At 35.3% G+C, this 21,193-nt stretch overlaps 1 protein-coding gene across 3 annotated transcripts in view; it reads right to left on the bottom strand.

Moving 5' to 3' along the window:
* The window catches only part of FAM135A (family with sequence similarity 135 member A), a 79,724-nt gene that overhangs the window by 21,859 nt on the left and 36,672 nt on the right, over positions 1–21,193 (bottom strand). For 2 of the 3 annotated variants that reach the window (XR_009418028.1, XM_059467576.1), the window contains exons 4-12: positions 19,260–19,339; positions 14,936–15,078; positions 14,750–14,820; positions 14,262–14,435; positions 11,848–11,974; positions 11,338–11,491; positions 8,475–8,552; positions 6,274–6,323; positions 4,395–4,550 (exon numbers count right to left, since the gene is read on the bottom strand). Coding sequence is in view for 2 of the 3 variants with exons in the window: in XM_059467576.1 (XP_059323559.1) it covers positions 4,395–4,550; positions 6,274–6,323; positions 8,475–8,552; positions 11,338–11,491; positions 11,848–11,974; positions 14,262–14,435; positions 14,750–14,820; positions 14,936–15,078; positions 19,260–19,339 (1,033 nt within the window). In the remaining variant the exon portion in view is untranslated. The remainder of the gene's footprint in view (positions 1–4,394; positions 4,551–6,273; positions 6,324–8,474; positions 8,553–11,337; positions 11,492–11,847; positions 11,975–14,261; positions 14,436–14,749; positions 14,821–14,935; positions 15,079–19,259; positions 19,340–21,193) is intronic. The other variant, XM_059467577.1, reaches the window with a different exon arrangement.

A 21,193-nucleotide genomic window follows, 5' to 3' on the forward strand; every position in this document is an offset into this window, starting at 1 on the left:
GAAGTGATATTTATTAACACATGGGAGTATATTTTTTACCATCAAACATGTTAAACCATCAATATTATACCATCAAATACCTGCTAAAATAGAGAATGTGAATTATACAGCAATTTGCTGCAATTGAAAACATAATCAATGTACTGAAAACGTAGTATCTAGAAACCCCAAAGGTTTTGTACAAGATTTCTCACATTTCCAATATTCTACATAGATACTAATTCAATCAATATGCATTTTATTTTTGCAACTGCCAAATTACCTGCATCTAAAAAAAGCAAAACAAAGGGAATGTGCTGTGCAATGGTTGTTGGCAACAGCTTGTTCGTTAACATTAATTTGGTTGTATCAATTTCAACAGAATTTCTATCCCACTTAGAGAATTACATGTTAGTCTACCAAATCAATAATTTATTTACCAAGCACTTCCTGACCTCCTACACTCCTTTATTTTCTCAGTATACTCTGTGTCTTCCCCCTAAATGACGGAACTTCCTGAACAGACTGTGGGAGTTTTCAGTGTGAAACTGGCAACAAGCGGACGACCGAGCTCAGCTCCCTCAGCTCTCTCACTCAGAGCCTCACCCAGCATCTGCCCCCACCCCGAGCACAAACATGGCTCTCTGGAAATCTTGTCCATGAACTGGCAAATATGAGACTTTTAGGACCACATTAATTTTGTTCAGAGATGAGCACTTGCATGGGAGTTCATTTTCCCTCCTGATACACTGCCCACTATACTTCTAGAGAGAACACTTGGATTAAGTTCTGCAGCTTCTACACCTTTTTGTTTTCTTAATACAAGAAGAACTGAGGAAAATTTTTTCTAAGGTGCTAAAGAAAAAACCCAATCCCAAATCACAAACATTTTTACCCCCAATCTCTAACTTGCAATAGAAACTGAAAGTCTTGTCCCAACCTCCCGGAATTTATTGTACTGTACTACCTGAAATTAATCTTAGTCATAACATCATCTCTGAATAGTCATGGAAAATGCATTGAAGTAAAAAGAAAGCACACAATTCAACAGTTACTTGTAAATGCAACTTCACTCTTGCCAGAACTCAATTTGCTTTCTTTCAGAATTTGTTGTTATGAGTTTATACAGACACATGTGGAACGAGAATTGATGCTCCCAAGTAATTTGCTGCATTTTTCCTGCTGTCTTTTCTAAACAGACACCTACCTTGCAAATACATGATTTTTTCCAGATAATCCCCACCCCCTTATCCAGGAAGGAGGGACTGTTATACAATAGACTTAACAGATAATTTTACTGCTTAAAAACTAGATTTTAGAACAATTCATCATGAAGAGCGGACATAATCACTTTAAATTAAGCAATCTAAAAATTAATTAAAGATCCTAATCAACCAGGTTATTTACCAAGCACTTCCTGGTAAATATAGTTACAGGAACATTGCCAAATTAGTAGATGTCTGTGGTATATATCAAGACATGGGCACACAGATGTTTCCCAGGAAGCAAGCAAGGTAGTTTTGAGTTTACATGAGAGCACTTCACCACATAAAGTAACTGGAGTTATATGGCTAGTAGAGCTTTAGAATACTACACTCTCTCCCATGGAAGATGAAGGCATCTTTTCTTTTGCAACAAATCCCATTTGTAGTTAAGTAATTCCAGTGCTTCTGAAGAAAATCTCAATACCAGCTCCAGACAGCTCCACATAGACTAGCAAGAGTATAAAGTTCGTTGAAAGCAAGCTCCTAAAGCACATAAGAGCTCATTAATGAGAGAAAAGACCCCCAATCAACAGTAGTTTATTATGTTTAATAGGTGCTTAACTTACTGAAGGACTGAGGCACTTGCTAGGACACTGTTAACCAGGCTCTGCAGAACCAGAGTGACTGCCAGCTCTGCTAATGATGCAGGAACCACTGACTTGGGCTGACTCCACAAGGACTTTGCAGGAGGAAATTGCAGCTGCTATTCCTAATCTCTAGACTTCCAGAGGCATGGTTTTTATGGTCCTCCCAATGGGAACAGAAGAACTGTGTATAAAAACTGCTGTGGAATACATATTATGTGTCTGCATATTTAGGAATAGCAGTCAGAGATCTTAGTTTACAGCTCTCCTATTTTAGGACTAATCAAACTGAAAGAAATAATTTTGGAAGAATATATTCAGACCTACCAGAAGATGTCACTACAGAATAAAGAGATGAACCAGTTTAGTGTTCAAATGTTTTGTAATATCAACTAACATATTCTGAGCAGTGTTTTCAATAAAATACATTTGTAAACCTTATCAGGTAGATCAGTATGATCCATGTAGTAGATGGATGTTCAATTTTAAAGTATTCCTCACTTTTTAATGTAGGGCTTTTCCAAGTATTTGAAAATAGTTAAATAGTGAAACACTAGAGTAAACATAAGTAAAATTATTAAAATAACAATTTCAATACATGAACAACTCTTGAGCAGAAAGAGTTTATAAACCAGTTTATGCCTGGTTTATAATCATCTGTGCAAAGAGGGTGAAAGTCATTTGACCAAATACAGGTGGCAGGCCTATCTAGGGGTAGGCCTGGTGATGAGCATGTTCCACTGGTGCAGATAATGGCTCCAGTGGAACATGCTCATCAATATTGATTTCCTGAGGTATGTTTATACAATCCCTCTGAATATAAATTCTCAAGATATTATTAATAAAAGTTACAATTTATTATACTAAGCATTGCAAAACAAGGTCCAAAACCATCTGAACACAGTCTTAGAAAAGGCTGAAATTTAGCATCTCTTTTTCATTTAAAGGTATACTGAATTTATGGATTATGAGTTCCTGCTCTACTGCCACATGGGAAGCCCAGTGGAGCAATGGTTTCTTACGTATATTTTAATTACATGTATTTGCAAAGTATTCAAACTCATATAATCTTGGAGTGCCGAAAACAAGTGTCCATTTTAAAATGAAGTAATATCACATTGTTGGTTCTAAGTTGGCTCAGTCAGCCTGCTTGCTTTCTGCTATCAGGCACTAAATAAAAATGTAATTTTAGGATTACCCATGCCTTGCATCTCCTCTCCAGTCTTTGACTGATTATAGAGTATCTGCAAAGTACAGTGACAGGTAACAAAAGGAGTGAGTATAACAGCAAGTCATAATGATGCAGGGCATGCAGATGTGTAATCAAATTATACTATTTTTTTTTTCATAGGGAGGAAGGGAACTCCTATTTGAATTTTTGTCAAACTGGAAAGCATCAGAGAAATACTTTTAATATGTGCAATGTCTCAATTCCCATAGTACAGTGAAATATTTGGATTTATACTCCCTAAAACAATTGCAGGAAAACTCCATAATTAAGGCATTTATGACCTAAGGAGGATAACTTACAGCACAGATTTTAAAAGAACCACATTTAAGAAGATAAATACATAATAGTCTTTTCTGGAGCAGTAAAAATTCATATATTACTTCTTCCTTTGGTTTTACTAAATATAAATTTTTACAAACACTAACATACCAGCAGCTGAATGCAAATGCGGGCTAAACGAAACAGTATTCTTGTTCCATACCTTCCACCAGTTAATTTGAGGGATTCCAGTATTTATACAAAACCCACCGAAAGGTAAGATTCATAGAGAGACAATAAAATGACACCTTTCTTATGGCTAGCACATCAAACTAATAACCCTTTGCATTCTTTGTGAAAGATTCCATTTATTCTCCATAACAGGCTATTTCCACAACCACCATTTCCTCACTAAACAATATGATTTATCAAGGAAGAGCAATGCTTTAGTCCATATGTGGTTATATTTCACTATGGGAAGAGCACTGCTGTGGTTCTGCTTGCAGAGAGCCCAGAGCAATTGCACACACCCCCAGACAGACCAACAGCACTACACATGGGTTAGTACACACACTCACACACACACACAAACACATGCCTGATCATTTTACATACCCTTCTTTTACATATTCCCATGTAAAAGACTTCTCAAAACTTATTAACATCATAAATCCTTAATTCAGAAAGAAATACACTTTGTTTATGATGTAAGCAGGCAGCCTAAATGCAGAGAAGTAATATGTAGGGTGGGCACAAGACATGGCTTCTACAGAAAAGTCTGCACAAATATATGTTATTCCACATCCTGCAGTCTGTCTTCTGAACTGCATTTCTTATTCAAAAAAACAATGAATTACCTGGTTCATAAACATAAATAGTATGTTTTATGCATTATATTCCAGCAACATTATACATTATATACAAGGTAACAAATGAAATGGAACAGCTCCCTTTACAATTCTAACCAGCTTTCCAGAATATAAATAGAAAAATGGTAATCTGGAGGCTCATTGTGATAAACATTGCCATAACAATGTGTCCCAGTAAACATATGAAGGTCTCTGGGTCAATACTTACTCTTAATGTGTGATGCTCTTGTGCTAGCAAAGCTGTGACCTCCTCTTGTAAGGTAATGACCTCCAGAAACTGCCCCCAGAGAGCCATCAGAAGTGAGCAAAGCTGGGCAAGATTCATATTTATAAGTTCTGCCAGTTCATCAGGATTTTCCATTTTCTGAAGTCAGGAAAAAATATTTATGTGATTCACTGATGAAACCATAATGTACACATAGGAATAATAATAAAAATATATACTTTATCTTAGGGGGAATTTTAATTTAAAAAGCAACTTTCAAATGAGAACCATTTAAACTAAGTATCAAAACTGGATGTCCTGGAGTTTCCTCAAAACAAGACAATGGATAAATCTATGTTAAAACAGTACTAGATTATTTTATGTTGTATTAAGTATTTATCCCATTGCTTTTTAGAATTAGGACTCCTGTCCAAAAATTAAAGCAATAATTCCACTTATGGCAAAGATAACTGAGTTCAACTGTTGTATTTTCTAACATGTAAAAGTCCTGTGTGCCTGAAAGGAAGAAGAATCAGGAAACCAAAAATTGACACTTGCTATGTTAGTCCAACTTTGACAAAATCTTAAGAATTTAATAAAGATATCTCCATTTCAGAATAGTTATTACTCACACTAACCTTTATAAGATGCTATGTATCTACATACATTTTATGCATAGCCAGGAAGCAGTGTTATAGCACAGCCTTCCAAGAACTAGATCGCACCAGGACAAATTCGGTGTGAAACAAGTTTTGCTTTTTTTACAATTTAATGTAATCCTGTGATACAGTTCCACAGCAATTGTAGATAGTTAGGCTTATGTTCCCTGCCATTTTAGAAAATAACACAGTTTTTCAGAAACTCATTGTAGGCCCATAAGGCACTGAGGCAAAGTTATGAAAAGATAGTAAAGAACCAACTCTAGCAATATTACAGAGCTAGTAGAAAAAAGGATTGGGAATATAGAAATAACAACTTAACCAATAAGAAAAGAAATAAGAGAAACTTTTGATATGAATTGTACAAAACAGAATGAAGAAAACAGAAAATGTTTAGCAAGCTAAGGGAGAAACTAACGAATTTAGAGAAGCTATGTAAATACAAAAACTATTTTAATACATAAAGTAAGATTATTCGTTGCCCATAGAGAGCTAGCAGAGCTGAATTTGTCTCCAGTTATACAAATTACATCCTGTAAAAGGCCACATTACACTTTATGGCAGTTATACTACTACTGCAGTACTAAAGGTGAGCTTCCAAGCTGGGCCCACTTGCCAGCAAAGGGTGGATAAACTTTCAAGAAGTTCTAAAACCTGTCCTTCAGACTTCACCATGACCAAGAAATTGGTTATTCAGCTGGGGCTAGCTCTGACTATGGAGAGAGATGGGGAGACAAATCTAAGCCATTTAAAGCAGACAGTGTTTCCTTAAGAATGTAGGGAAACAGGAAAAGGAGACAGCATCAGAACAAGTGCTTTTAGATGAGGGGATGACTTGCTGAATCTCCTTTTGTAAAACTTATTACTATTTGATCTTGCATCATTGCTATTTGGTAACATCCAATTCCAAAAAATCTAATTTTAACTGCAGAAAATTGAAAGTGTGATTTCCATACAAGTAATCCACCTTTCTAAACTTTCAGTTTCATGACATAAATAGTTACACAGCTACCACTGACACACCAAGCCACCAGATCAACAGTTCAGTTTTGGCGACAATTGCGCAATTTCTCTTTGGAGGAAGAGTTTAAATAAGTGCTGGGAAAAACATAGATGCTGTCATCCCTGAAACAAAGAGTTTATTCCCAAGTAGCATATAAAATCAGCACATTCTACTTTTATAGTTATTTCACTTATTTAATACATGAAAAAAAGCCCTGTACCTTGACTTCTTCACACAATTCTGTAAGACGAATTTCTACATCTATGTTTTCTGGAAAGATGAGAGGACATACCCATGAGTAATGTACTTTCTCAGTTGCAGAGTGAAACAACAAATTATCTCACAAAACAATTTTAAGACATGAAAAAGAATTCATCAAATAAAACTTGAAGCCATATTAAGTGCCACAGTTATTAAGTAAACTATAAACTTCCATTAAAATTCTTCATAGCAATTTCTGAGATTGAGGACAGAACATAATTAAGAAAAAAATTTGCAATTATCATGATTGCTTATCATGACACCTTGTCAAGGACAACAATTTTCTACTCAAAATTAAATTTGAAAGTACTGTAGTTTAGATGATAGAGTTTTCAGATTATCCACTGCTATTCAGCAGCAATGTCATCATTTCAAATCAAGGTAATACAATTCCTCTCCTACCAGATTTTCTAGAGAAGCCTTATTCCCATATCATTTTTCTAAAGGTATATAATTTACAAGATACATGAATATAAATACGAATCTTTAGTTGTATGAGGAATTTCTTTAGTTAATTAAAGTGTTCTTTAAGTGATCTCTCAGTAGCTCAATGTTAAGAGCAAATCAATCTAACACAGTATGGCAGCTTAAACTGGATCTGAACTTTGAGTCACTCATTTATGAAGAGAACAGATACATTCCTTCACAAAGATATTTTTCCCTGTTAAACAGCCCTGTTTACTTTGGAGGATTTGATAAATCAAATAATAATTTGGTATTATGTTTAATTTCCTTCTGCATCTGAAGTATGAGTAATAAGGGAACAATTAATAAACCCTAAAATTGCCTATAACAAGAATTTATATTTCATTTTTGAAACACAGTATTAAGGACAAAAATGTTCAATATTTCTTGAAAACAGACAGCAACAAAATATGCCTTGAAAGCCCCAACAGTAACTTCAGGGTATGGATAATGAACAAAGGTGTACAGAACAGCAGCAGTGTGTCTACTCAACTTCTCTCTAATTATGCCACCTATACTTGGTAAGTATATATTGATTTTGAACTAACAGCATTCACCATGCTTAGGTTTGATCTTAATGCCACACAAATTAACTCACACAACACGAGTTCTGAGGAACAAAACAAATTGCAGAAATGTATGATGTTCTCAGAAACAAGCTGACAAAAGTTGTTTAAAGTATCTACATGTACCTTTTGCTAAACAGCACTTCATAATAATTTTTCTGAAAAATAATTTAAGCTATAATACTAGTTTTGGTATGGCCACACAAATCTTGTCATTAGTGAAAAAATTAAATGGTTTACTTATGAAACCATACTGATTATTTGCTTGTCACACTTCAATTGAGAACAGGCTTGTGGAACAAGATTTAAAACCCTGAAATCTAAAATCATTATGGAAAACCCCTAACTATATTCATACCCCAATGCTATATTAAAAAGAGAAGACAGAATAGAGCTAACACAACACAAAAGGAATTTAAGCACTTACATTCTATAGCAGTAATGTTAACCAGCAAACATTTGATGCAATTTTGCTGGCTCTGCTAAAAACCAGTTTGGTTTCCTTTTTATATTAAAACCAAAACACACTTACAGATGATTAAAGTAGTGACCTGCTATTCTATCCTTTTCCCAACAGAAACTTCCTTGTGCTTAAAGAGCTCTGCAATCTTCTGTCCAGCATTAAGCCCACACTGATGCTCCAGAGGGATGACTGGCCCATGTAGATATGGACAAATACACCCTAAACACTGACAATGTCTTGGTAGTGTTTGGAAGAATTAAGTCTTGAGATACCAGAAGGAATCTGAAAGATTTCTCAGAAAACAAAGGTATTAACTATCTTTAAATACCTAAAAATCATGAGTCTGTGTTGCATTAAATGAAGCTATAATTTGAAGCTATTTTTTAAATGTCAACGACTGACTGAACTTTCACTCATTTTTGTTTAGTAAAGTAGAACAACACTAAACCAAAAAACAGCAATGATGTCTCATTTTATCATCTATTTATCAGCCTAAAATTTAGTAGCTCAATTCTGCAGACTTCAGAGTTCAACACGTTTGCTATGGCAGAATATTGAAATTGTTTCTCTCTACAAAAGGAGTAACATTTTATATCATTAATAAGAATATATTTTATAATATCAATAAAAATCTGAGGGATGATATCACCTGCTTTGGAAACATACCTAGGTAGGCGGTTCTCTGGGTTCGTGGATATTTTCTTCTGAGAAGGCGTTCATAAAGGACCTGCATGCTGGCCTTGGCTAGTTACAGGGATTGTACACACATGACTAGTTACTACACTCCTTTTTTCACCTGTGATTTATTATTTGCCTTAAAGTTAGTAAAAGAGTTTACTGCTAGCCTAGCAATTAGTGCAGTTAGATCAGTACATGAAAACAAATCATTTTAGGGTAGTTTCTAGATTAGCACTTGTGATACACATTAAGATAGTGGTTTTTATTTCCTGAAACCAGTAATATTTAAATGCTCAATTACAGTTAGAGTCTAACAGCTGTCTTCACATGCTTCTGCAAAATCAGTGCCTTGTGTTAAAATTTTATGACAGAGAAATAGCAAAGCAAACAGAAGAAACAAAATTAAAGAGAGAATAATTTTATCTTAAACAAAAAAGTGATGATTCTGAAGTTTAAACAGGACTGCATATTATCTTCTGTAATGCATATTTAAACTTCACAGATAAAATATCCACTATAAAAAAGTTAATTTACTTTAAAAATTTTTTAAAAGTGCAAATTACAATTGTGTACTTTGTGAAGTCTACTGAGCCTCAATTTCTTTACAGAAACTTAGCAGAAACATAGCTTTTTTTTTGTTAACTGCTGATGGATTTTGGAAACATTAGTGTTAATGGCAGGCATTATTTTTCATAAGCAAAATGTGAGTAATAATTAAAGCTTACATTATTAGTACTTCTTGTTATATCAATTGTCCCAATCAATGTACAAACAAAATAACCAAAGTAAATGAAAAAGATATTTATAAATATGAAAAAAACAAGTAATTCTAGCAGAGACTTAAAAAATGAAAATAAAAAATTAAACCCACAGGAAACAAACTGTCAGTAGACTACGTACAATGAATGTTAAATCTAAGTTGTCATTTTCTCTTCAGATATTTATTGTGAGCATTTCTGTTCAAAACTACATTCCTAAAAATAAGCTAAATTACCCATATAGATGAGAAAAGGTCTGATTCAAGTTCCACTGAAGCTTGTGAGTGGTTTTGGTTACTTCAATGTGGTTGTAAGATACAACCCAATATTGCATTGCCAGTATGCAACTCAATGGCAGCTTTTTTCTATTACATATATATTTTGAAGAAATATTTTAGGGAAACTGAAGATCATATCTAAAACATTTAAGCATTAAGATTTAGTCTAAGCCTATCCTTAGAACAACAATATTGCCATCAAACTCAATATATTGAGTTGATAAAGCAAATCCAGAGAAGGGCAAATAGCTGGTGAAGGGTCTGGAGCACAAGTCCCGTGAGGAGCAGCAAAGGGAGCTGGGATTCTTCAACGTGGAGAAAAGGAGGAGGCTCAGGGGAGGTCTTACTGCTCCTCTATAACTGCCTGAAAGGAGGTGTAGCCAGGTGTCAACCTCTTCTCCCAGCTAACAAGTGGCACAAGAGGAAATGGTCTTGAGTTGTACTAGAGGGGGCTTATATTGGATATTAGGAACAACTTCTCTACTGAAAGGGTGGTCAGGCATTGGAACAGCCTGCCAAGGGAAGTGGTGGAGTCACTATCCCTGGAAGCATTCTAAAGGCTTGTGGATGTGACACTTGGGAGATGTGGATTAGTGGTGAACATGGTGTTGCTGGCTTAATTGTTGGACTTCATGATTTTTAGAAGTTATTTCCAACCTAAATGACCCTCTGATTCTATGGTTTGAGAAAAAGTATATTTTCACCTTACAAGGAAAACTAAGAGTTGAGTCACTCCTTTAATAAGGTGTTTCCCTCCATATCAAAACTAAGATAACTGGCAGAAAACTGTAGCAGTAACTGTAGCAGTATTTTTGCTTCAATAAAGAAAACACCTCAGTTTCTAGTATTTTTCTATGGACAGCTTTGTAATACGCTTCCTGAATTTTTTTCCACGACAAATGCCTTAGTATTAATGAAGATATATAAATAAAGAAATGAAACATTCTTTCTTTGAATCACTAACTGACCACATCACGTTTTTAAAATATCTTTCATATCTCAATCATCAACCTTACTGTTTCACTGTGCTTAGTTTTGACACTGATAAAATTAAACAATACAAAAATAAATAAGTATTGTCTACAATCCATATAAATGCCAAATGATCTTTTTTTTCTTTAGTAGACCATGAGTAAAAGAAGTATATGGTTGATGAGGAAAAAGTCTAAATTGTTGTTTACAATGCCAATATATTTTCCTTTCTTACTTCCACTGCTCTTCTAGTCCACAAATCAAGGTTAGGCTCTCTAATATATCTTCATTCTACAGAAAAGAAATGTACACGTACATTTCCATACATTACATGTAATACATTTGCAGTTACTTTTATCACATGTGGTTAGCTAGAAATCTTCATGGCAACTAAGTCTGCTTAAAAAGTCAAATTAAGCCAGCAGCAGTTTTTTCTTGTAGGTCTTTTTGCATGTAAGTTTTCAGTGAAATATTCTCCTCAAAGCTTACAGAATTTAGATTTTTGTACAAATATGCAATGTTTCCTTACAACAAACAAAGTGCAGTGTGCTACTTGGATTAGGAGCTTCTCTAACTTTCTCACCACTAAACACAGTAATTTGAAAAAAGAGCAAATCAAAACCAAGAAGAAAAATATATATTTCCATAGATTAAGGCTGTTATCTCCTCCTTTTATTAGAGATGAGATAGTACTTGTTCCTTTGTTTTTCTTCAGTTATTAAATTTCAGATCAGTTTAAGCAAAAAACAGATGTAAGAGATATGCCATCAATGACAGGTTAATCTAGAAGAGGTCTTATAAACATTCACAAGAAAGTGATAAGTTTTATGAAATTGAACATACCCAGTTCAATTCGGTGAGAAGAGGGGAGATCCTTGGTTATTGTAATGAAATATCTATGTAACCCTTTGAAAGCAAGCAGCAAAGTGGCACAAAGTGTATAGTGGAAATTATAAGCATGGCTGAGGAAAGACTCTGAAACAACAAAACTGCAACCCTAGAATAAAAAAGAAAAGGCACATATTAATTTTGCTTAATAAATGAAGTGTTAGCAGAATGACTAAAGATATAAGCAAATGCCTCTTTTCACAAACTTGATTTTTGTTTTCAATGGATTGCAAGACATTAAAAAAGGAGGTCAAACATTTAATACTGTAAGCTTCCCATATGTACATTCCTGAAGCAGGTAACATAGTCTCTTGGAACAATTTTTCTCATTTCCCTTTTCACATGCCACCCCAAAACCACTTTAACAAAGTTCATTCTTTATCAAATAATATTCCTGCAGAAAAGATAAAATTCACACCTCCCCACAGAATACAAATGAAATTTTAAACTGCTATTTAATCTTACGTCTGCTGATAATTGTTTTGTGTAGTTATTGCCAAAGACCACGCTTTCAAGAGAAGGAATCACAGAGTCCCTGTTTTGTGCTGGTGCATTCCTGTTCAACCACGTATTCTTCACTGGGCGAGGAAAACTGCAAAAAGCACAAAAGAACTGATAATCTGAACATACTGTGCCTCATTACTTCCAATGCAAACTTCAATTAATTTAAACAATATTTCTGAAGGTTTAAGCCAGAAAGATAAATTTTGAACTATACAGGTATAAAGGATTCAGTTTCTGTGGATTTTGCTGTGAAGACTTAACCTCTTAAAAGTGAAGCAGCAGCAGGAAGTTCAAAGCTGTTACACAAACTGACATTGCTGTTTTCCTAAAGGATGCCTGACCTCTGCCTGCTGAGGAGGAGTTCAGGAAGAGGATTCCTGAACTCCTGGAAGAACAGAGCATCCTGCAACAGGAGCCTTGTGATAAAAACTAGGAAAGATGAATGAAAAAATGAATGAATGCAGAAAGTGGAGACTATTAGATAACAGGCAGAAATAAGCAATTACAGATTAAAGAAAAGCGTATATTATACAGGAGTCCAGGGCTGTACCCAAGTAGAATTATCTTCTCTTTCAAGGGCAGTGTTAACACTGGTTAACAGTTCCCAACACAAGGTGAGTCTGAATGCTACTCAGAAGAAAACACTCAAAAAGTGACAACTCCTTGGAAAGGAAGAGGTGCCAATAATGTGAGCATGATCCAAACAGAAGACCAAACTGTCACCCATGAAAGCCCAAAGGACAAAAAGGAGTGGTATCTGCAATTCTCAGCTTTTTCAAAAAGAAGTGCTCCAGAAAAGTGAGCCAGATATGGATCCAGCAACCATCAAGCATTTGCTACATGGGACAGCTCAGCTGAAATAAAACACTGTAAATTTAAAAGTTTCTTCCTCTCCCCATCATAAAGGACAACTTGAATACTTAATTTTGTGGACACAGCAACACCCTACTCTCAAGATAACAAAAGCAGCACAGAAGATGCTGTTTTGTTTCAGTACCTCCTTACACAAACTGTATCAAGCTGAGGTTTAAAATTAAATAGCATTACTATATCATCACTTGAAAAGCCAGAAACTGAGGAAAAATGCATAGGAAACCCCTCAGATTTACTGCAACTTTTGAAAAAGGTCAGTAGGGAAAAATATGTTTGTGCATAAAAATTAGTATCAAAACCTGCTTTTCATTTTCTAACAACAAATGATCAATATAGGTTAAATGACTGAATCTCACTTGTGGGACAGTATGACCATGTACATTTTACATACATGATGCTACTTTAAGTAAATTTAAAAGTGCATTTATCAGATTATGTCTTCAACAACAATTCCCACCTTCTCAGTACTTGTTTCTTTCCCAAATAAGGCTGTGCCATCTCTTCAGATGTGTTAGTTCATTTACTATATAACCATGTCTAAAACACATCACCAAAACAATTCAAACCAACTCGCAGGGGGAAAAACAACACAAACCCATGAAAGTCAGCTGAATCCTCCAGACCAGCCCAGCCCTCCAGCACAGAACAGCTGTCTAACACACTCAGAGATGCTGCTTTCCATGATGTGAAGACAGGCACAAGGAGTGGGAATACCTGAAGCTAGAGGTCTGGGCATTTATGGCACAGATCGGCCTTGAATATGAGGAAACTTGAGGGCAGTAGCATGGAGTATTTGGAGACCATGAAAGAAGGAAAAGATAGATATGCTAAAAAAAAGGTGTGCAAAGAATACTTCATATGAGTTACTGACTGTACAGCCCTTTTTCACACAGAGAGAGATGCAAAGTAAACAGAGATTGCAAAGGTTGACACCAGTAGATGAAATTAAAAGGCTCCAGCAAAAAATAGCCAAAGTATTTTTTAAAGAAAGAAGTTAATTCTCCAGTTCCTTTTACTGAATAAAATGCTAAATGTATCATTTGCAGACATCACTGCCATTGCAGTAGTAACTGAAAACTGTGAAGATAGTTAACAGAAGGCACCCTATTTGTATTAACAGCAGCTATTTCAGTCAGTGTGTATAGTGTACAGCAGATCTTCCTGATTAAAGAAATTCATAAATATTTATACATATAAACATACACTTACAAATAGAGATGTTTATACAATCCTCCACTTCTCTGGCCTTGGGTATTCTCTCTCTTCTATACTACACACTCTTATTTCTAATTAAAAAGCCCTCAAAAATTGTTTCAGAAAATTTAAAAAACAAAAAGTTTCTCATCCCTCTGGATGAGAAATTCCAAATGAATGAGAATTCCAAAATCATCATAGAAAACAATATTGTCCATAGATTTAACTCCTTATTAAGTATTCCGGTTTTATAACATTTCCAATTGGACAATCAAGAATTGATTTGCATTTTATTAGTGAGAGATTACCTTATCAATGGCTGATGCAGAGCAACCAAAGAAGCATGGACTACAACCGATATGACAGAAAGGTGGAAGTAATCAAACATAACATTGACGTAATGATGAAGGCCCTGGTGGAGGTTAAAGTGCAACTTTAAAGTTCGGCTACTAATTGGTTGTAGTGTGCTCAGGTCATCTGGTCTAAAAAGAAATCAACAGAACAACATACAATTAAAACAATCATATTTAAAGTGCAAGTTATTAGTAACTGACTCAGACAGCAATTTATCATAAGTCCATACTTAGGAACACAATGGCATTTCCCCCAGAGAAAAAAAAGTTAGAATGAGACAAACCAGTTATGAAATCTTAAGCGACTTCAGCATTAGATTTCTTTTTTACCATCATTTATGTCTAATATGAACAAACTACATCTATAAATAACACAGATTTAAACAGATTAAGGGGTTAACATATAGTCTTGCTTTAACAAAATCTTCTATATTTAAACTTACGAGTAGTCTGTATCCGTGAAGTGTAAATCTAATGTTAGCAGAAAATTCATTTCATTAAGCGACTCCTCAATCTACAAAGAAATTGTAGAAGCATGAAATCTTTCAGGTCCCTTATTTGTACTAACTCAAATTGCATATAACAAAGCCTAAATTATCCGAATATAGTAAATTTGAACAGCAGATTACCTTCCTCTCATCTAACAGCATTTTTATTTTGAAAATCATCACATCATTCACAGAAACTTCCTCATTTTTGTAAAGAATCTGAAATGTTTTACTGCAAACTATATTGTCATGGACTGAAGCGGGAAAGGCAAGATCTGTTGCACCTGAAGAGAGAAAAAAGCATTAATTTTTATTTATTTAATAATTTAATATTTTAATTAACTTTTAAAAAAGAAAATTAATAATTTCCATCAGCTTCATGATTAATATTAGAATTGTAACAACATCAGTAATGTAAGTAGTTTTCAGTCAGTGACTGATGAAGTTTGAAGGGGTACATTTTGTTTCAAAGAAACACTATCAGTATTTTTAATATAATTTGCTTTTAATATAAGTTCTGAAGAATTTTTGCTTTGTTACAAACAAAAGACATTCTAGGCATCAAAAATTGCAATAAAAATCCTGAATTGTCTTTCATCTAGCATTCATGTTAATTTGCAGGTTTTAACCACACTGAAAACAAAATTACCTACAGATGAGGCAAAGAGGTTAAATGACATATAGCACTCCACTGAATCAATCAAGAACAGAGATTGTTTGTTCTTTCTTTCAAGATCTTTGCATCCTACTCAGGCCAAACTAATACCAAGCTTATCACCTGAACCTGGCACTGTGCATGGAATATGACACCTCAAAGGCTACTCATCACAAAGAGCTCAGAAAAGTGTGATAAATGGTTGGGGAATCTTTTGTTGGAAAAAAAAAAAAAAAAGACTTAAAAGATTTGGACAAAAAATGAGAAAGGGAATGATTTAAAACAGTAATTGAGGAAACATCATAATAGCAAAGGATTATCACACAGGAAGTATCACGATGGTTACTATCCTCTGGAAAAAACCTAGAAGAAGTTGGAACTTTGAAGAACAGAAATAACAGAAATACTGACACTTATAACTCCTCTTAAAAAATGGCACAATAACATCAACATCTTCCAAGACAAAATGTTTTAGAAATCGTGTAAATGAGGGTGCAAAAGATTTTTAAAATTCTTTTGATTCTTCTTAATAAATTACTTCAAAGGAATCCACAAGAGGAAAAAAAAAAATCTGCAGTTTTCAGTCTACAGCTTTGGGGCCTCTGATAGAATATTACTGCCCTTGGCAAACATTCCCACTCTTAGTAACATCTTAATTCAACTTGTCATCAGAAATGTACAAATACTGGGTTTTGCTGAAGTGTTTTCATACATATCATCAGTTTAGATATCCTGGACAAAGTGCTTACAAAGGCTGAATCATTACTGTGTAATTCCCCTATGAATAATGCCACTTTCAGCTTACATCCATCTGTGTCATCTGTTACAGCTGAAGGGCAGAGCAGGTATGGTTTCACTTGGCACATAATCTGATATAACTGCACAGCATCAGCAAAAGGGATCTCCCACTCCTGTCTGAAACAAAAGAAGTAATGGAGACAAATGGCTGAGGTCCCACTCGCTCTGCAGTGTCCAACCCTGGGTTGCAGCCCTGAGCTCTGCTGACCTCAGCGGAACACAAACCGGCATCCCCAGAAGAGAGAGAGGAGCTGCAGAGCAAAAGCTGAGTCAGGAACAGGCTGAGCCACTTCCACATGGGGAGCAAGGTCTCACAAATGTGGGGTCATCAAGGCAAAACTGCTGTCTTTTAAATCAAAGATGCACTGACTGGCCAGGACTGTTCCTAAGCTTCTATCCACACAAAAGGCTGTTTCCACAACAGAGGAGAAAAAAAGTGGGAATTTTTTTACTCTTGCATATAAATGATGTATTTACTCTTACATATTCATTACTCTTGCATATACATTTATTATATTTATATATATATATATATATATATATATATATATATTTATTTATTTATTTATTTAGAAGATTATTTACTCTTGCATCATAAAACCAGACACCTCATTCCTTCCTAGTCTGCCTTCGCTGGTTTTTCCTCCCCCTTTTATTTTTCTCTGAAAACCAGCCATGAATTTTTGAGAGAAGGAGGAATTCAGAACATCCTCAAATCTGAAACAACCTCATAAAGGCTAAAAATAAATATGTTTTTCTTTTCATTTTCTACAGCACAACTACACCTTTCTTCAAAGTCCAAGAATAATAAAAGACCTTCACAAGACTGGAGCTAAAGCAAGTGAATTGCTTTATCATATCTGTAATGACACTCGTGCTGTTTCCCAAGCAGTTCTCGTGAGCTACTAAAAGATGTGAAAAATAGAAATGGAAAAAAATACTTATTTAAATTAATGGAGGACTGCATGAAGAGCTGGGCAAGGGGTGAAAGGAGATAAAAGTGAACTGGAAAAAGAGGAAAAACTTAAGACTGTGTATTTGACTTGGGAAAATAAAATGAGGAGAGACATCAAACAAATGATCTGTAGGAGAGGGGAAAACACAGCCAAAGTAAGGAAACTGCATATGACTTGTGCCTAGAAGAAGGCAAAATTACTTGGAGAGGAATGGGAAAATCATGACATGACAAAGCGAACAGAATTTAGAATAGGCAAATATGAGAAAGACTGAAAAGAGAGGAAAGTACAGAAAGAAGCACCTGATCAATACAGGACACCATTCCCAAGAGTGGGGATCCTGACCAGCCTCCTCTGTGGTCAGCAAGCAACATTTTCACACAGTGAATCAGCACTGTGCTACTCTATGCTGAGACCAATAGCAGCTATTTTCTGCACATAACAGCAGTCTCAGAATTGCTATCAGCTATTCCTCCTCCTAGAGCAGGAGGGCTGCATGTGAGCCTACAGCATCCAGCTCTGCTAAATCAAGCAGGTGGCTAAATGGAAATGGAAAGCAGAGGTTCTCAGCAAGACCTAGCACTACCATGTCCACAAGAAGGACAAACAAACCCCCTTTCACTGAGCAGCCTGTACCCTTCCTTCTGCTTTGTCGTGAGACAAACATTATCAGTAACTACCTGAAAACAGAACTGAGAAACTGATTGAAAAAGGGCCCCAAAAAGGGTTTGAAGGGGTTTGGGTTTCTTGAAAAACAGCTGCTTGTCAACTGAAAGAGTTCCCCAGCTGAGTTACAGACCAAATCAAACATTTGTGTCAACAGCACACAGAGCAATATGAAGGTAAGACAGAGTGGCCAGGGGAATCAAGCATTCTTTTTTTTTTTCTTTGTCAGAACTGCTGATCTAAACTCACACCAAACTGCAGTCTTAATGTTTGTACCCCTTTATGCCTAGTAACAGGAAACAAGAGCTAACACACATGTCACAATTTGCCAACAAGACTGCAGCTTTCTGACAAAAAAATAACCTAAGATCATTCAAAAATATACCATGAAATGGAAAAACTTTTTTTTTCCAGCAATATCAATCATATTATTCAGTGTCACTTCACAGAAAGTGTGTTTTACTAAAGGATGTTTACCAGACTCAAATTCTCTAAACTGCATTAAACTTTGCCTTTGAAGTGGAGTAATCTTGGCTCATCAGAACTATTCATTTATTTCACACAAATCCAATAAATATTTAGGAAGCTTGACCAAAATCCAGTATCTACATTGTTGCTGTACTCAGAGCTACTTTCAAAATAGCCTCAAAAATTCAGTTACATCCTATCAGACTATATTCGGTTACATTTTCTCAGACTATATTGGGTTTTTCTTCCTTTAAACTCCCATAATTCCATGTAACATTTGAAAACTTAATTAATTTTTTGCTTTCCACATTTTTACACCATGTTGAGGTATGGCCTACACAGAATTAGGCGAGCCCCAAGAGGTTTCTCTGGATTTAGTTTGCATGGACATAGAAATCAAAAGTGAATGACAGGTTTAAAAAAGAAAAAAGATAAGGCAAATCTGTTCAGGAGGCTAAATCAATTTTCAAGTGTTCCATTAGAGAACAACAGAGTAAGTTTGAAAACTGCATCCTTTCAAAGTGTTCTTTTCAGAAAAAGAATGGGCTTATCAATCTGTGTAAGAGTCTGTATCTGAAATTCTCCATTGCTTCCAGATATCTACTTAGATCTGCCCTTGGTCATCTTACCCTGAAACACGGAGAAGACTGAGCCAATCAGTGGAAAAAAACAGAAGAAACTCATACAAAGGAATCACCATATTTTGCTACCAGCAGAGACAATCAGCAGATGAAAAACAGTAACACAAATTCTGTAATTAACTTTTAAGTCCTGTTGTTAAGAACAAAATGTATTTGCATTGTGTTAGTAACAAAATTAAAAACACTTCTGTATTAGTAAGAAAAATATACAACAAAAAGTGTAATTCCTCAATTAGCAAGGCAAGATAATGACCTAATTTACTGAAAGGTTTTACACTTACCAGTTCCATGTAACAAACTAGCTTCCAATATGTGTGGAATTCTTGGAGGAATTTTCATAGATGCACGAATCTGGTAAAAGCTAAAGCAAAAGAGTGATTTGCTAAAGATGTGTTACAGTACATCTCATTTACCATATACAGATAAATTGACAAAGGCAGGAATGGATAATGGGAATAAGGAACAGATCAAGGAAGTCTACAAAGCTTAATACTGTCTCACTTGACCCTTACCTTGTTATATTTTATTTTTTTTAATTATTAACCAAAGTAATAGTCAAACATGAATAAAAAGAAATCCCAACACTAGCTTTTCCACACCCCACAGAGTTGGGGGAAATACCTGTAAAGACCTGCAGTAAACTACACTGGGAAACTGGTATGAATGAAAAATCAGGATTACCACATTCACTACAGTCATCTCAGAAGGATCTGCCATGTTGCACATCTACAGGACTGCTATAATCAGTTGTGACACTGAAGGAGGTGAAACTGCAGTTTGTACAACTCCCCCCCTCCAGGAACCTCTGAAAAAACACTGATTACCAGACACTCCCTGTGCGGTTTGTGGCCACCAGCTATGCAAAAGTGCAAATAAAAGGTCACACTAAGCAAAACGTGACAGTACCTTTATGCTATCAAAGCCAGGAACTGCAGGCTTCAAACTTAAAATTGAGAAAAACCCCAACACAAGTCTTTGGGGTCTCTACCCCATCTCTAAACCATTTTTCATCTCATTCAGTTCGATACCATTTCCAACTTTGATTTTCATCTAAGAAATCCTTAACTGTCACCAGACTGATTTTATGGAAGCCTCTACATAACACAAACACCCACAAATACCCTTAGATGACACCTTCTAACCATCCCATCCCATTTCAGATAATTTATTTTTGTTTGAAGAATTAGCTTCAGTTCCTCAGTGAGCTGATGTGACCTACCACACAGCTCCACGAAGACTAGGACGAGTAAAAGAGGCAGCACAAACACAGGTAAAGAGGGTAAGAAAACCCCACCTTTTTTGATAGGAGCATTGTCATAAATGCCCTTAGGAGTACATTTTTACCCCTCATATTTCACCCACAGTGTACACCCAATCACGGTCATGGTTTTCATCATCCCCAAAAATCCGAACCCAGACTAATGTATTTGTTGTTTTCTGATTTTGACTTCTAACATTTCAACTGAAGCTCCCCATCTGGGACTGAATGTGAATTAGCCTAACAAGCAGCCAATGAAAAAGCCTTTAATTTAATTCTTTCACAAAATTAAAAGTCAACTTTAAATTCATCAAAACTTATATATCAAAGAATGCTTTATAATGAAGCAGTAACATTGTTAGAGATAAGAGATTAAGTGATTCCTACTTTTAAAAAGTAGAGCAAAACTTAACCTATTGCAAGCTACTAGTTACATTTCATTTTTTGAAACCCACAGGTCAAACATGATTCCAAATACACTCTCTAAGTGATTAATAAATAGTAAATTAATTCATTTTGTATTGGGTTAAAGAAATATGAATTAACATTAAGCTTTCACTGTTATCTCCTCCAAGAGTATACAGAATTGAGAAGATGAAGAGTGCCCTCTCAACAGTAACCCAGGAGGATACAGCACAGTACAGTGATGTTCTCCTTTTTTCTGGGTCAGATGAGACTTCCATCATTCATTTAGTGACTCATTTCACCTATACTGAAGAAACATGATACATGATAATGTACAATAGCCTCAGCAAGGAGATACTTTCCACCAGCCCCAGCTTCACAGTGTCATTTTTGGATCCACAGTAAACATTCATCAAGAGACTGATGCCTTACCACTACTGGCTGCATCTTCCCATGATCCTGATGACCAGCTTGTCATGGTAAAGCATGCTGCTTGTTATTTCATTAAAAGAAATTATTTCATTGTATTAAAAGAATGTAAAATTATTTATA

This window comes from Ammospiza nelsoni, chromosome 3, assembly GCF_027579445.1.
Source record: "Ammospiza nelsoni isolate bAmmNel1 chromosome 3, bAmmNel1.pri, whole genome shotgun sequence".
Taxonomy (NCBI): Eukaryota; Metazoa; Chordata; class Aves; order Passeriformes; family Passerellidae; genus Ammospiza; species Ammospiza nelsoni.